This window comes from Phyllostomus discolor, chromosome 6 (genome assembly GCF_004126475.2).
Source record: "Phyllostomus discolor isolate MPI-MPIP mPhyDis1 chromosome 6, mPhyDis1.pri.v3, whole genome shotgun sequence".
NCBI lineage: Eukaryota > Metazoa > Chordata > Mammalia > Chiroptera > Phyllostomidae > Phyllostomus > Phyllostomus discolor.
This window is the reverse complement of record NC_040908.2, coordinates 130,454,126-130,471,464: the sequence shown is the minus strand read 5'-3', so window position 1 is coordinate 130,471,464 and position 17,339 is coordinate 130,454,126. Positions and strand designations below refer to the sequence as shown.

At 34.1% G+C, this 17,339-nt stretch overlaps 1 protein-coding gene across 2 annotated transcripts in view; it reads right to left on the bottom strand.

Annotated features, from left to right (window-relative positions):
- The window catches only part of USP47 (ubiquitin specific peptidase 47), a 107,435-nt gene that overhangs the window by 65,081 nt on the left and 25,015 nt on the right, over positions 1-17,339 (bottom strand). Inside the window, exons 2-5 of one of the 2 annotated variants that reach the window (XM_028515547.2) lie at positions 10,443-10,502; positions 5,863-6,066; positions 2,150-2,263; positions 283-421 (exon numbers count right to left, since the gene is read on the bottom strand). In XM_028515547.2, coding sequence (XP_028371348.1) covers positions 283-421; positions 2,150-2,263; positions 5,863-6,066; positions 10,443-10,502 — 517 coding nt within the window. The remainder of the gene's footprint in view (positions 1-282; positions 422-2,149; positions 2,264-5,862; positions 6,067-10,442; positions 10,503-17,339) is intronic. The other variant, XM_028515548.1, reaches the window with a different exon arrangement.

Genomic DNA, 17,339 nt, shown 5'->3' with positions numbered 1-17,339 from the left:
CCAAATAAAAACTTACCAAAAATAATAGTCTTCCTTCAAAATATAAATTCAATATTTTTTACTTTATTACTAAATAGTGGCAGTAAGAATATGATAAAAACAACAAGTTGAGGAAAATGGACACCACATTCTTATTCTAATTTTGCTTCTGCTAACCACTGATCTTACTCTGGGTCTCAAGTTTTCTAATCCACAAAATGAGGGGATTAGGTTTGAGACTGCTGATATTACTCTGGGCTAATGCCCTATACTTCATGAAAATACAGCAAAGACAAATCTTACCAGTTTCTGACTTATTCAAAATAGATGAATAGGAGTAGCTTTGGCTGACATAATCATTGGTAGAGCCCACAGAACCTTCTCTTGGAAGTGGCCCTATAAATCTGTCATGGACACTGTCATCCCCAGCACTGGAATCCTCCTAAAATGCAACATAACCAATATTTACTAAATGGCAAATGTTGTTGAAACAGTAAAAACAAAAACATACTAATAATCGCTGAGGCAAGGAAAAAAACACAAGGCATTATTATTACTGTTACCAGCAAGATATTTAAAAAAGTGTCTACTCTGAATGTTGCCTGTAGAGATGTTTGAAAGATGGCTGATAAAAAACACTTTGGAGAGGTGCTCATGTCTCCTTCCTGAGTTCTTACTTTCTCAATTTTCTATTCTTTTTTTAAATGGATTTTATTTTTAAATATCACAGACATTTTATTTTATGAACATACCCCCTTTGGTGTGTCCATGAGTCCTTTACACATATTCCTTGATGGACCTTCCACTATTTTCCCTCATTATCCCTCTCCTCCTACCCCTCTGGTTACTATCAATTTTCTTCAATTATCTTTCAAATTTCATTTACATGAGAAGAAGATTTGTTGGTACTAATAAATCAAAAGTACCATCATGAACTACAGAATCTATTGCTTATTTTTACATCATCCTTGCCAACAGGCCTGGCTGGTAGGGGATACTCAGTAAGCGTTGAATCGAATGGATAGTTTCCTTACTGTCTCTAATAAGAAATCTCCCATCAATGAGAAAAATGTTGAAAAGGACTTAAGGATATAAAATCAGTGCAAACAATTAACACAGAGCTGAAGTTAATTACTATGAATTTTAAAATATGAATTCCCAAATTGTGAATCCAGAGGTTCTAAAATTTTTAGCTGATTGCAATGTCAAACTAATCAAAATCTTCTCATAATGTTATAAAAATCAGAGATCTTAAAAGGTTGGAGGGCATATTTTAATATTGCTTCAGTATGGATACCCTATGTTTAATTACTACCTACTGTGCAGAGGGGCATTATACTTCACAATAGGCTTCTAAAGGAAAAGCATCACACAGAACTTTTCCTAAGGAAAGTTCCACTGAAGAGAAGAGTTCTGAAAAAGTCCATGAACTCTGAGCCTCCCTTTCTTCAGTCCATGAAATAGCAAGGTTAAATCAGACCAAGTTTTCTCAATCTTTTTTTAATGAATGCCACTTGAATTGGGAATTACTGGATTTAATCATCTCTAAGACCACTACACCAGACAGGAAATCATATCAAAATATGAATTGGAGTCAACACTAAAAGAATAGAAATATATCATATAATTTACAAACTATTCATTCTCCCAAAAAGCAGGAATGGGGGTGGGCAGTGGGAGTGAAAATGACAGAGTAGAGAATTCTGGGGGGGGGGGGGGGGGGGTCTGCCCCTTCTCCAAAATACCAAAAAATGTAGGGCAAAACTGTCAAAGATTTACAGCAACCAAGCAAATGCTTAACCAAAGGAAAGGGCACCAAAGCACAGTAGGAGATCTTTGTGTCACTTTAATTTATCCTAATCCCATCCCCATCCCTGTTGTGGTGGTGGTCTTGAAGATAGCAACCTGTGTTCCCCATGGCAACAGGCCATATACACAAACAACAGGGCTATGGATGCCCATTGCAGCCATGTGAACATCTACACTGTTAACAAACCAACATACTTTATTATAGTCAACTATACTTTTCTTTAAATAAATAAATTTATTTTTCTATAATAAATTAAATACATAAATTAAAAATACTCTCTCCTTCTTCCTTTGGAAAACTGCTTCCCAAGTAGTAGGTAACAATGCACAAAAAATATGAATGGCTTTCTAAATAGTTTACCAGCAGTATTTGAGGCTGTTCACCATCTTTATCCGTTAAATGCAGAAAGTTCTTCTTTCCGGGCTCAAAATTAGCATCAAGAAGAGACTTGTCACTGGTATGATCTAGTGGAGCCTACAGGCATAAAGTAAAATATCTCAGATTATGAAAAACATTTGCTGCAACACTAAATAAGGTAATATGCAAATGAACATATATCAACAATTATTGGGCTCAAATCATTTTTTAAACAAAGATTCTGGTGAAGTTCATTAAACTACATTTGGAATTAACTCATCCACTCATGTACTGGGATGGCTAAATCCAGTGACAGTGCGTACACTGACAGGCATCCCAGATACTGCCAATCCCTGATCGATGTCCAAAAACAAAAAGGAGAAAAGGTAAAGGTTAAAGCACTCCACAAAAAAAGAATTATAAACACTTGTGGTTTATGCTCTGTAAAATATATGCAATGTAGTATTTAACAGATTTTCATGAAAATCAACTGGAGATAATTTCATATAACTAAAAACATGTTTTTATATATGAATATATTAAGAATTCCCAAATAAACAACACACTAAACAAGCCAAAATAATTATGTACTATAACAAAATGGGCACCTTTAGAAAGACCCCTTAAGGAAAAAAGCCTGTCCTAGTAAATGATACTTATTTTAAGTCCACTGCCAGGACCCAGGGGATCCCAGGAAGATAAAAGTGATCACCCTTTGAAAATTAAACATCTAAGATATTTAGTCTTTACCTAACTTTTTTATGTGTTAGAGCAATTTCAGCACTAGCTGTCATTCTGATACATTCCAACTGATGAATGTGAGATGGAGCTCTGTATACTCCAAGCCCTACGCACTCACACTGTAATCCAGGGGTGCTCAACCTTTTGGCGTCTCTGGCCACACTGGAAGAAAAGTTGTCTTGGGCTACATGTTAAATATACAAACACTAACAAAAACTGATGAGCAAAAATAAAAGGTCCATGCATAATTTTTGTGATATCTGCCACCACAGATAGGCAAAAAATGTCCTCATGTAATTAACCCTAACTATGCAGCCCGCAGACCATGGGTTGGACACCCCTGCTCTAGTCAATTGTTGAGAAAAATGTATGATGGGATGAATACCCACCCTATTCTTGTATTAAAAAATTGTTATACTAAGAAATTTTTTTATGTTTCAAAGACATGAAGGATGTCTCCTCAAAAGGACTTATATTACTGAAACATTTTTATTTCTTAGAAAAGCAACACTTTATGAAAGTATAGGTATTGAGCCCTGGCTGGTATGGCTCAGTGGATTGAGTTCTGGACTGTGAAGCAAAGAGTCGCTGGTTCAATTCCCAGTCAGGGCACATGAATGGGTTGCAGGTCAGGTCCCCATTAGGGGGCACACAAGAGGCAACCACACACTGATGTTTCTCTCCTTCTCTTTCTTCCTCCCTTCCCCTCTCTCTAAAAATAAGTAAATAATTTTTTTTAAAAAGTACAGGACAAAAAAATTAACTGATTTTTCCACTTGCTATTTATGTGACTTTGCGCAGGTTAAAGTTACTTCACTTCCCTATCACTCAGTTGCCTCAGCTGTAATATTAGGATGTAACATCACCTACCTTACAAAGTAGTTATAGGGATTCAATGAGGTTGTATTTGTATAGAGCCTAGTATCAAAACAATACTAGATACCTAGTAAGTGCAAAAAGTGTTAGGGAAATAAACTATATGATATATTTCTTACCTCTGGCTCTAGAAATCCATGGGAAAAATAGGAAATAGTAAACCTGAAACTACAAGAAGTTACATAGGAGGAGGAGAGATTTTGGGTCCCTTACGTTCTCTGGCAGGAAATAAAAGATCAGATGATATAGTTTGAATATATAGTAGTTTTACCTCAATAAATGTGTTTATGTGTACCAGACAGTGAGTAGCTAAATGTACTAGGTTTTCAGAGAAGCATACACTCAGCATTTCATAGTAAGCAGCTGAAAGTTTACTTTTAGAAATGTATAGTAGGCAAACAGGGAAACTGAGTACTTAAGAACAGCTAAAGTGTAGCTTAAAGAATAACTAAAGAAAGAGAAATAGTAATCCTGACATAGAGCTATTTGAAATTATATAGATGTTAAATTAATAAACACTTTTTGAACACCTAAAGGGAATATCTATAGAGGACACAAAATTAGTGCTGTGAGGCCCTAACTATCAAAATACAGACCACCAAATGGAATGGCACAAATGAGTGACAACTATAATAAAAGGAGACTCTGATAAGTGGCACAGCAGAAGAAAAAAATGGAATAGGAAGACAAAGATAGTGAGATTACATTTAAAGTTGCATGAAGAAAGCATCAAGTAAGTCTTTTTAAAATTGAAATATAAAAAGGACTTGGGTAGACATATATGACAGTATAGAGCTATACTTTAAAAAAGAGGCAACACTAGAAGTTATATGGTGATATAACAGGAAGTATTCAAAGTTTCAGATTAAATATTGTTTCTCTTTGTATAGTTTGTTGGACTATTAATTTTCATTGATCAATTTCAAAGGGAAAAGCTAGTTTAAAATATTAGTTCTATATTTAAAAAATATATGGAACAGAAAGCAAAATATCATGAATTTTAAAGGTGTATCAAGCAACATCAAACAGTTTTGATTATTCTATAGAGCCAATGAAGCTATGCCCTCCAAATACCATAGGGATACACATTTCATTTCATTTGCCATTAAAGGCATTTTCCTGAAAAACTTAAGAGCAGTAACAGCAAAGGATAAAAAGAGGTAATATAAACAAAAACATGGATATGGAAAAGTATGGAAAATTGTGTTGAGAAAATAAATTAATCCAGTATCTGGGAGTTAAGGACCAAATGTAGCTTGTCTTGATTGCTAACGTAGGGAATCTGATTTTTAATTGTGGGCACTGTGCAGTCACTGAAGAGTGCTATGGTTTAAGATGACTGAAGGTAACTCTAAACCAAACAGTACTATGTGGAGTGAACCTGGACTGAGAGACAGGAAACAAAAAAGACTATTCAGAATACTAACAGTGCAGTTAGAGCCAACTCAACAGTCTCCTCCACCACTATCCCATGCAAAACTGGTCAGTGCCTCCTCTTTGCACTCAGGGGAAATGTGTAATATAGTACTTAAAACATAGTAGTGTAATTATTTGTTGATACATCTGTCTCTACAACTGGATTGTGAGATCCTTGAAGTAGATGTCATGGTACCACGGAACTTCTTGATCAGAGGCTTACCACTCTATCTGGTGTGTAATCTCTGTTAACGCTACTGTATATATTCTTTTACTCATTTCTCTTTCTATATACACTTTTTTCTTCTTTTCCAAAAATTAGATGATAAAATATATATAATTCTATATATGCAATTTTTCATTTTAAAAATACAAGAGGAACATCATTCCATTCAGTAAATGCTACAAATTCTTTTGTAGTTGACACAATATGATAGTCATATTACATGAATTAAAAAAACTGAAGGTGCAAACTTTAGGATAAACAAATATTGAATCTAGAATGAAGGCAAAGGGATAAAGAGGGATGCAATTACTAAATTGCACATAGGCTCTTAATGTTACAGTTTTGCTCATACTGAAAAGGGTTCCAGGATTTAATATATTCACTTATAAGAACAATAAAAATGACTATATTATTATTAGCCACTTAAGAGAAGATGCTTTTTAAGTGTAGGGTTTACCATATCAGCAGTATTGATTCCATTTCCCCACACCAAATCAAAGGTTCCATTTATGTAGCCTACTTTATTGGCCACATCTTCAAAGAGCTTTCTGAGTGGAGTCGAAGCTGGTAAATTTAAAGTGATCCGTTCATTCACTGTCTTTGAATTAGTAGTATCTTGTATTATACATAAGACTCTAGGTTCTTCAGCAGCATTTTCTATCTGAAATAAAAAAAATATTTATCTTTAAAGGAAAACAATTATAATTAGCCACATTTTCTATGATTAAATGTTTTTAAAATCCCACAAAATGTTATTTTCTTTGTGCTAGTAAATGTGTACATCAAACATATAAAGCACCATATTTGTTTGTTTTGGAGAAACCGGGACATACTTAAAAACCAACAGTCATTCTTGTGGATATTTGCTTTCACCTCTTAAGGCTGTAAATCAATGGCCAACAAGCCATGCAGACAGTATACATGAGCAATTTGCAGTTGAAAAATAACAAAATCTGATCCTTAATAATGTGTCATTACCTTGCTAGCAGTCAAATCAAGCATACCTGGGTCGCCTGAAGAAATAGAAAGGGAACTATGTAGAAATGCAGTGAGGGTTGTCTAAGATAACAAAATCCATTACTAAGAGACACACAGGCAACAAGGCCTCCAGACCTTTTTGATGCTGTACCTGTAAGCCAGATGTCCAAAAAGCCCATTACCATTGTACTGGGAGCTGACAAGGTTGTCCAAACAACAGCCAGCAGAGGGAGGAAGTTTTTAAAAGCAAGAAAAAAATCTTTTCAATTATCAATGTAGAAGAAAGTTAGGGTCACAAATTCTCCTTCCTTCTTTCTCAGTAATTATTAAGACAAAAAGAATTCTAAGGACATTTTCCAAATAAGCTATGCCCCTCCTCAAGCTACTGAAGGATACCATTTTTCTTTATCACTTTCCACAGGGGTCAACAGGCTACATCAGATACTTGTGGAAGTTCTTTCCCTCCTTCTCCTGTAACAGCCAATTCAATGAATGGCACCTTCATCCACCAGCTGGTGAAATCACAGAGAGCTGAACATCATCCTTGTCCTTTCCTCCTCCTCGCCAGCACACAATCACCAAATTCTTATCCGTTTTCTCTTTATTTCTGCCTGTAGCAATCAGAACCTTACACCATAATAATGGTAATGGCTTCCTGAGAAATATAACTTCTTCCAATGTTATCTTTCTTCAATCCAGAATAGTTATTTTAATATGCCAATCTGATTATGTAAATCTTGTGCTTTCCATCAAAGTCAAGCGTAACAGTCATTTTACTGGAAGACTTCTCAATATCTCCTTGATAAGCTCTTCAGAAATATGAACTGTACAAACTGCTATAGTATGCAAAAATTTACTTCTTCCCTTACTTTTTTACAATATAACCTTTTGTTTCTTGTATATATACACTTTTAAATAAGAATAATTATCACTTACTAGTATTGAAAAGAGAATGGCCATAAGGTTTGTTTGTTTATTTAATGGGTTAATACAATTATTATTTGTTTCTGCCATGTACAATTTTGGGTTTGCAAGAGATTACTGAAGGTAAATTTAATCTGATTAGTTTAGAACAGAAATAAGTTGTTATAAAAGAAGTATAATGTTTAAAACAGATTGGCTGGCACTATATTTCAGACAAATCAAAATATTTAATTACTAATAATAATCCATTTAAAAATGAAAAGGATAATAATTTCTATAAAATAAGCAGGTAACAAAAATTACTAATAGAGTGTGACTAATATATTAATACTTCTCACAAAGGAGAAAAAGCTTTCCCTATAAACTTAAAGTATCTTATTGAACATAGAATGAATTGTTTTACACATTTTAATCCCAAATTGAGAAATACAAAGTGGACCTTTTTAAAAACTAGTTTATAATAAAAGAGGGAGCAACTACATTTCAACTACAAAAGATCTACTTTTGTAATTTCAATAATAAACTTCAGAGGTAGATTCAAGTTTTCTGGGTTATAAAATAATAATGTGGTGGCCAGATTTTTAAAGTTTCAGATAGGTTGGAACTGATCGTCCAAATAAGATGACCTTACCTAAGAACTCAGAAATCAGAAGAGCTGACGTATTATACATAAGAATAATGATGCAGCAACATCAAATGGCCAGATGCTGACAGTTCCTAGTTCTTTCCCTAAATACCTGAACACAAGGTACAGGCACTCCAGCCTCCTCACTTTTCACCCAAATATGTGAGGAAATTATCCCCAATTGAATTTCTGAAGACTTTAATGTACAATAGTAAACACAATATTTAATTCCATGTATGCCTTTTAATCTTTTTAGTGATAAAAGTTTTCTTTCCTGTGCTTGTATATAATGCACAGCTTTCCTGTGCATTTCCTCTGCATCTGGGGGTTACAGAAACCTTCTTGCATATTCTATCCAAAGCCAGCCACCAGCCAAATGGTGCCCAATAATGATCCCAGATGATGCCATGTGAACTGAAAAAACTCATGGGCTGAGTCATTGCCCAAATGCAACCTCGAAAGAACTGTGAGCAAATAATCTAGTTGTTTCAAACACTAAATTTTGGGGTTGGTTGTTCCATAGCAATATATAACAAAAACACACCTAAATATAATTAAGCACAGACAAGCTCTAACTAGGAAGGCTGGTGATGGTGGATTACTGAGGGGGTCAGCAGGGAGGAAGGTGCCCATTTAAGTATACACCCAATGTAATTTAGGGAAGGGAACACAATTTTTTAGTTAAAACAGTTCTACGAGGAGTAAGAGAAAATAGGTAAGAGAAAAGTGCAAAGTTTTATGAGAGTCTAAAGCATGTCCCACTAGGGAAAACATTTACTATCTCAGGGAAGCTATTTGAGGGGCACAAAGTTTTCTACACAGAAACTGTAGCCAAGTACAAAAAAGGCATAAAGCATAAAAATTAAAACTACTTATTTTATGTACAATTCATAGCAATATTATACTTGTAAGAATAAGGAGAAAGTCAACACTGTATATGCTAAGAGAGTGTTTTGCCTCTATGTTCACTGCAGAAACAAAGCTAGATTTTCTAGCAAAGTCTGAAGAAAGCAGCTGAAAAATAAGTGAAAAAGAAAGAACCATAGTCTTATTTACAAAAGGTAAAAGACAATGGGATTTTTCATTGAAAACATTTTTCTTCCAAAGATCGGCTCACTGCTAGAAACATTTAGAAATGGTTGACACAGATAATTCTTCTAGGAAATCTCAGAGCCTGCTTAAGCCAATTAGTGTTTGCCTCGTGAGTCATTTTGGCTTTTCTTGGCTTTCCCAGCAGTGATGATTTCAAATCTGAGTTCTTTGAAGCTAACATCAAAATTTTTGTTTCATAAAAAATACTTCCTAGGTGCTTCTTATTTAAAAAACAGAAAACAAGGTATATAATTCATGGTATATGTTCAGCATGGTATTAGTATGCAGAAAACAACTTAATGTCAAATAAAACACAAAGTTATAAAGATTCAATTTTTTTCAGAGAGAAAAATTAAGATAAAGAGTTTTAAAACATTAGAAGGGACCTCTTTACCTACAAATTTAAGTCAGTCTATTTTCTCTCAAAACTTTCTTCTTTTCAATGTTATTACAAAGAATGGCATTATGGTTATAAACTTAAAAATACACACACATGCACACGTTAAGTCCACCTACATAACACTTTGTATACTTTTTTAAAATCTACTTCTTGATACAGGATCTTCTATGAGCTAAGAAATTAGGACTTAACATAATACTCTTCTGAATCTCCATAGTTGATTTTTAATATACTGCAATATACCTAAAAAGAGAATTGATGGTGTGAATACTTTTGCTGATTGAAATTTATTAAATGTATAAGCCTCATTCAGGCTGTGCATTTTTACTTTAACAAGTGACAATTCTTGGTGTAGGGATGGCGATCCTAACTTATATGGGGGGAAAAAAGAGATTAAGTTCCTCCCAAGACTCCACGCCAACCATCTCAGCAAATTCTGATGTACTATGATTTGTGTCTAAATGGTATCTTCCCACAGGTGTCTTGGAGAAGACAGAAGAGGTTTAAGGAAATACACTGGGGAAAAAAACTTAGAGCTAAAGGGACCTGGAAAAAATGAGGTATTAAGTAAAAGTTAGAATGAGATGATACATCCCAGGGAAGTTTAGGTTTGTAATGTATAACAGTCTGCCAGGAAAGTAACAGTTTTACTTAATTCTTCAAATATGATTTCTGGGTTTGACTCTGTAAATTATTAAATGATTTAATCCCAGAACCATTAATATTTCAAAAAATAAATGTCTGTTAAAAAAAGAGAGAGACAACTAATACACTCAAAAGTCAAAGCAAAGGGTTCTTATGGATTTTATGTCAGTTTCCCCCTCACCATATTGCTAAAAAACAAGGGTCTATCAAACACATATTTATGTAAGGTGACTTTATTATTAAAATTGGGTAGAAATAAAATAGTCAAACAAGCATAAAACTTAACACATGCCTTATTATTAAATAAAAGTACTGACATGCTGTTACTTGGTCTGCTGATTATCACACTAAAGCAATTACATCAGCAGTCTACCTGTAAAAATTTCTTCTTCATTTCATCAAAGATATTTTGTCTGCATCTCCAAAACACATCCTATGGTATACAGAGAACAAAATGAATTACAAATTATTTCTTTAAAATACAGAGGTTAAACAATGAAATGAGAACTAACCTAAAGACATCTTTTGTAAACAAGTTTTCTAGAATTTGATAGAGATTACTGAAAATTTCTGCTATAGTTATAAAGAATAATATTAACATGAAAAACAATTACATTTTTAAAAAGAGTGGAACCTTAAGATTTGGGTATAAATCAGAAATTCTAAGTCACAGATTATTTTTCCCAGTTTTAATGAGATGTAATTGACATATAACATTGTATTTGTATTACCACTATAAGTTTAGTGGTAATACACTTTAACAACCATCATCATCTCACATAGTGATGAGAATCTGGCCACTGTGCTATGTGGGAGCCAAGTAGCCACATGGAAAAGTCATGTGTAGATGTTCCAGTCACAGCTGAACATGAGATCACAGCTGGCAACCAGCATCAGCCACCATACATGTGTGTGAGAAAACATTCAGATGATTCAGGCTGACATCCTTCCAGCTGCCCAGCTGACACCTAGCAGAGCAGAAACAACCTGCCCTAGACTAACTTTGCTTCAATTAACATCTGTGAGTAAAATTCATTAAGTTTGGGGGCAAACTGTTACATAACATAAGACAATCAGAAGAACAGTGAATGCCTCAATCTACTCCTTCTCTCACCTTCCTATAGAAAATCACAAGTGTCTTAGTATTCTTTAGTATTCTTCCTTTCCTTTCCTTGTGTCAGGTTTTATAACTACCTGATATATTTGTTTATATTTTACTTATGTATTGTCTCTCTCCAAAAAACTTCCACTATGAGCCAATATGAAATGCCAGATTGGATTTACCCTTCCCACCTTAAATAACTAAAAATCTAGAAAAAATACACAAAGTGATAGTTCTCAGATATTAAACAACAGACAACACGGGACAGTGATCCCAGTGAAAGCAGCGACAAACAAGATAAGCCACCATCCAGGCTGCAGTGCCGAGGAGGGAGAAGCCAGGTAGAGTCCAGCAATCTCCCTGAATTCAAGAGATGAGGTGGGGAGTTCAAGGAGGCCAATTCAGCTAGAATTTACAGGGCAGAATGCTGAAGGGAAGAAAGCTGTACAAATATTAGGTTGGCCAAAAAGTTTGTTGGTTTTTTCCATAAGATGGCTTTAATAGTGCTTAGTTATCTTTAATTTAATGCAAAACAATTTTGTTAGATTGTATTGTCATATCAGCATGCATTAAAAAAACTTATCAGAATTGGTGAATTTTTGTGTAGCCATTTTATTATTGAAGATGAAAGAAAATAGGCAACATTTTTGGCATATGATTCTTCATTATTACAAGAAAAGTAAAAATGCAACTGAAATGCAAAAGAGATTTGTGCGGTGTATGGAGAAAGAAGGTGCTGTGACTGATCAAACGTCTCAAAAGTGGTCTGCAAATTTTCATGCTGGAGATTTCTCACTGGACAATGAATGTTCCACAGTCACGGAGACCAGCTGAAGTTGATAGCAATCAAATTGAAACATTAACTGAGAACTATCAACATTCTGTCACAAGGGAGAGAGCTGACATACTCAAAATATACAAATCAATAAAGTTATTGGTGAAAATAAAAAATTTGTCTTTTATTTTATATAAAAAGCTAAAGGGACTTTTTGGCCAACCCAATAGTAAACTCTAGAGATCTGTAGAGCGGTCCTCCTTTGAGTACTCAGCTGAGCACTCATCTGCATATGCATGTGAAGAAACCATCTGAAGCAGAGGGAAGAACCACAGGAAAGAATCCCTGGAACTCACTTCAGTTCCCACCAGCCAGAGTAGGAAAAAAAATTCTCATAATACACAGGGCACCAGATGAGAGCACTGGCAAGAGTGCTATCTCAGCAGTGGGACCAAATACGGCCAGGTCTAAAGGCTACTCTGGTCTAAAGTTTAAAAGTTTAACAGCCTCAAAAGGATCAAACTGTAAAGTAAATTAGCTGCATCTGAAAACAAAGCTCAAGAATATTTATGGGAATAAAAATATCCAGTAGCCATCAAGGTAAAATTAAAAATATCTGCCATCCAATAAAAAATAAACAGGTATGCAAAAAAAAAAAAAAGAGAGAGAGAGAGAAAACATGGAAACTATTACTATTACCCATATTAAGGAGAAAAATCAATCAATGAAAACCAACCCAGAAATAATACAGATGATAGAATTAATAGATAAGCACATAACAAGTTTATAACTATATTCTGTATTTCAAGAAGGTAGAAAAGGTTGTGTTAAGGAAAAACATGGAAGATAGAAAAGAGATCCAACTCAAATTTCTAGGAATGAAAAGTACAATATCTGAGATGAAATATATAATGGATGGGATTAACAAATTAGGTTATCATTGAAGAAAAGATACTGAACTCTTGAAGATACAGTAATAAAAACTATCAAAAATAAGACACAGAGGGGGGAAAAGTAAAAAAAAGACTGAAAAGTGAGACAACTTTCTTATCAGAAGCCAGAAGTAAGTTGCTTGCTATAATGCTTTTCAGCTGCTTACAGAAAATAACTGTTAGCCCAGAATACTGTATCCCCCCAAAAATCTCCTTCAGGAACGACCCAGGAATGGGTTTAGTAGTCAAGTAGAATCCAAGACATTCTCAGATGAAGGAAAACTAAAAGAATTTGTCTCCAGTAGAACTACTCTAAAGGAAATTTTCTAAACAAAAAGGAAATAATCAAAGAAGGAACCTTAGAACATCAGGAAGGAAGAATATGGTAAGCAAAATATACCTAAATACAACACACTTTTCTCCTCCTATTGAGTTTTTACTAAATGGTTGTCAGTTGAACTAAAAACTAAAGGACGCTTGATGTAGTTACAAATATAAGCAGAAGCTATATTTAACATAATTATAAATGAGGGAGGATAAAGAGACATAAAATAAGTTTCTACATTTCAATTTAACTGGTAAAATAATGGCACTAGTAGATTCTGCCAAGTTGACATATCTAATGTAACACTCAGAGGAACCACTAAAAAAGCTATCACAAAAGAATACAATGAAAATCACTCTAGATAAATCAAAATGGAATTTTTAAAAATGTTTAAGTAATTCATGAGAAGACAACAGACAACAGAAAAATGAAAAACAGAAAGAACAGAAAACACAAAATAAAATGGCAGACTTCAGCTCTAATACATTAATCATTACGTTAAATATAAATGGTCTAAATAAACCAATTAAAAGGCCAATTGTTAGAGATTTAAAAACATGACCCAATTATACACTGTCTCTGTGAAACTTACCACATACACACACATGTCAAATATGCGAGATTAAAATCTGTTACATGAATTTGTATATAAAATATATTTCATGTAAACTATTTTATATGAAAATAAAAGGGTTGGGAAAATATACCATGCAATCATTAATCAAAAAAAGTAGGAGTTAGTTTTAAGGATTAATAATCAGATAAAGTAGACCTCAAAATAAAGAAAATGATCAGAGATAGGCAGATTATATAATGATAAAAGGGCCCATCCACCAAGAAGACACAGCAATTCTAAATGTGTATGAACCAAAATTATAGTTAGGAGATCTCTCTGTCTCTGTCTCTGTCTCTCTAAACAATTGCTAGAATTACACACAGAATCAGTCAGGGCATTAAGAAACCAACAATACCATCAACCAACAGGATCTCATAACCAACATTTACAAAACACTCCAACCAAAAGACAAAATATACATTCCTGTCAAATGCCCAAGGAACACATAACCAAGACAGACAATATTATGGGCCATAAAACAAACTTCGATAGATTGAAAAGAACTGAAATGCAAAAAAACAAAACAAAACAAAACTGCAGAGTGTATTCTGCAATCACACTGAGATAAAAAAGACCCAAATAAATGGAGAGAACCAAATAAATGGAGAGACGTGATGTGTTTACATTGGAAGACTCAACCTAGTAAAGGCGTCAATTCTTCCCAAATAGATAGACACTTTTTAAAAGCTACCCAATGGAGAAAAGATAGCCTTTTCAACAAATGGTGATGGAATAACTGGACATCTATGGGCAAAAAAAAAAATCTAAATCTCTCACCTTAAGAAATAATTAAATGAATATGGATCATCAATATGAAAAATATAAAACTATAAATTTTTTTACAGAGTCATAGGAGAAAATTTTCCAGAGCTAAGGCTAGGCAGAGTTCTCAGACTTAACATTGTAAGTTGGACTTCATTGAAAGTAGACATGTTTATTTTGCAAAGACCCTGTTAGGTATGAAAAGACAAGCTACAGACTGGGACAATATATTTTGAACTACATAGTGAACAAACGACTCGTATGTAGAATATCTAGAGAAGTCTGAAAGCCTACCAATAAAAAAGCACGCAATTAATTAGAGTATAAGCAAAAATTATGAGAGGCATTTCAATGAAAAGCATAACAGATGGCAAGTAAGCACATGAAAAGATGTTTAACATCACTAGCCAATAGGGAAATGCAAATAAAAACCAAAATGAAATATACCACACACCTCTCAGAACAGCTAAAATTAAAGTGATTACACCAAATTCAAAAAAGATACAAAAGAAACAGACATGAAAATTAACAAGCCCCATCTAAGGGATATATGAAGAAACTATACTTAACAACTGCTATATATATATTTATTCTTTTAAAGCATACATAGAACATTTATAAAAACTAACCCGATATTGGTCTTCACTATAAAGCAAGTCTCAACAAATTTCAAAGGACTGTTCTACAGAACTTTCTCTCACTATAATGCAAATAAATTAATTATCAATGACAAAAAGGAAAACCATATATGATCACAAAATTAAGAGACACTAAATTATGGGTCAAAAAATAAATAATGGAAATTAGAAAACATTTAGAACCAAATGATAATAAAAATATTACATATTAAAGCTGATATGGAGTATTGGGGGAAAGTCAGAAGTCTTCCAGCAGAACAAGGGAATCTACATGAGAATAGGCAGAGGCAGGTTAAAGAGCGATCTGCCCAACTCCGAATGAAGAGCTTGAAAAACCTAGACCCGAAAAGCAGTTCTCTGCTGCTAATGGTATATGGGCTGTAGGTGGTCCCCAGAAGGCAGAAAACAAAACCAAACAATAAACTCTGTGTCATATTGCTAAGTAGCAGAAGAAATAAAAAAGTAAAGGCAGAAATTAATGACACAGAAAATAAAAATACTATAAAGAAAATATCAAAGCAAAAAGCTAGTTCCTTTATAACAAACTACTGATACAAAATAATCTCCCAAAAAGGAAAAAACAAAAATATTATGAATAAGGTAATAGAAGTATATGTATACAACAACAAAGATAAAAGAATGTCACAAGCAAATTTATGCCAATATATATGAAAATATAATAAAATGGAAACACTTGAAAAATATAATTTATCAAACTCAAAGAAAGACAAAAGAAAACCTCAATAGTCCTTCAAAGGAAGATAAAAGAAAACCTCAATAGTCCTAAAGTCATTAAACAAATTTAGTACTTAAAAATCTTTCAATAAAAACAAAAAATTCCAGGCTTAGATGAATTTTTAAAAAAGTTTTTAGCAACTACTCAAGGAGAAACCATTCGGGTTTTACAGATATTTTTCAGTTACAGAATATGAGGAATGCTCCCTAATCATATCATGAGGCTAGCATTTGGTACTAAACTAAAATACTAATATTAAAAAAGGGAAGTTATAAACCAGTATCACTCATGAAAACAACTGCAAAATATCTGAAACAAATTATTAGGGAACTGAATGCAGCAATGTATTTTTTATGACTTTTTAAATTTTTTTATTGTTGTTCAATTACAGTTGTCCCCATTTCTCCCCCTGTTGCTCTCCCCTGCCCTATCCAATCTTGGCTCCCAAAGACAATCCCCACCCCTTAGTACATGTTCCTTAACTTGACCCTTCCTCTTCTTTTCCCATTATCCCCCTCCTCTCTCCCCTCTGGTCACTGTCTGTTTTTTCCTTATTTCCATGTCTTTGGTTCTTTTTTGCTCATTTGTTTCTTGATTAGGTTCCACTTTTGGGTGAGATCATATGGTATTTGTCTTTCACTGCCTGGCTTATTTCACTTAGAGCATAATGCTCTCCAGTTCCATCCATGCTGTCTCAAAGGGTAGGAGTTCCTTCTTTTTGCTGTGCAGTATTCCATCATGTAAATACACCCCAGTATTTTGATCCACTCATTTACTGATGGGTACTTAGGTTGTTTCCAGTCCTTGGCTACTGTAAATAATGCTGCTATGAACATTGGGGTGCACAGGTTCTTTGGCATTGGTGTTTCAGGATTCTTAGGCTATAATCCCAGTAATTTAATCACTGGATCAAAAGGCAGTTTCATTTTCAGATTTTGAGGAAGTCCCCTATTGTTTTCCACAATGGCTGCACCAGTCTGCATTCCCACCAACAGTGTAGTAGGGTTCCCTTTTCTCCACAACCTTGTTAGCACTTGTTGTTTGTTGATTTGGTCATGATGGCCATTCTGACTGGTGTGAAGTGGTATCTCATTGTGGTTTTAATTTGCATCTCTCTGATGGCTAGTGATGTTGAGCATCCTTTCCATTTTTAATATACGTGCTGCCAAAGTGAGCTCAAGCATCCCTTCAAATGTCTCTGGGACCTTTATATGCCATCCTTGGAGAAGTGTCTGTTTAGGTCCTTCACCCATTTTATAATTGGACTGTTTGTCATCCTGGTGTGGAGTCCTGTGAGTTCTTTATATATTGTGGAGATCAAACCCATGTCCAAGGTATCTTTGGCAAATATATTTTCCTGTGTTTGGTTCCCTTTTAATTTTGC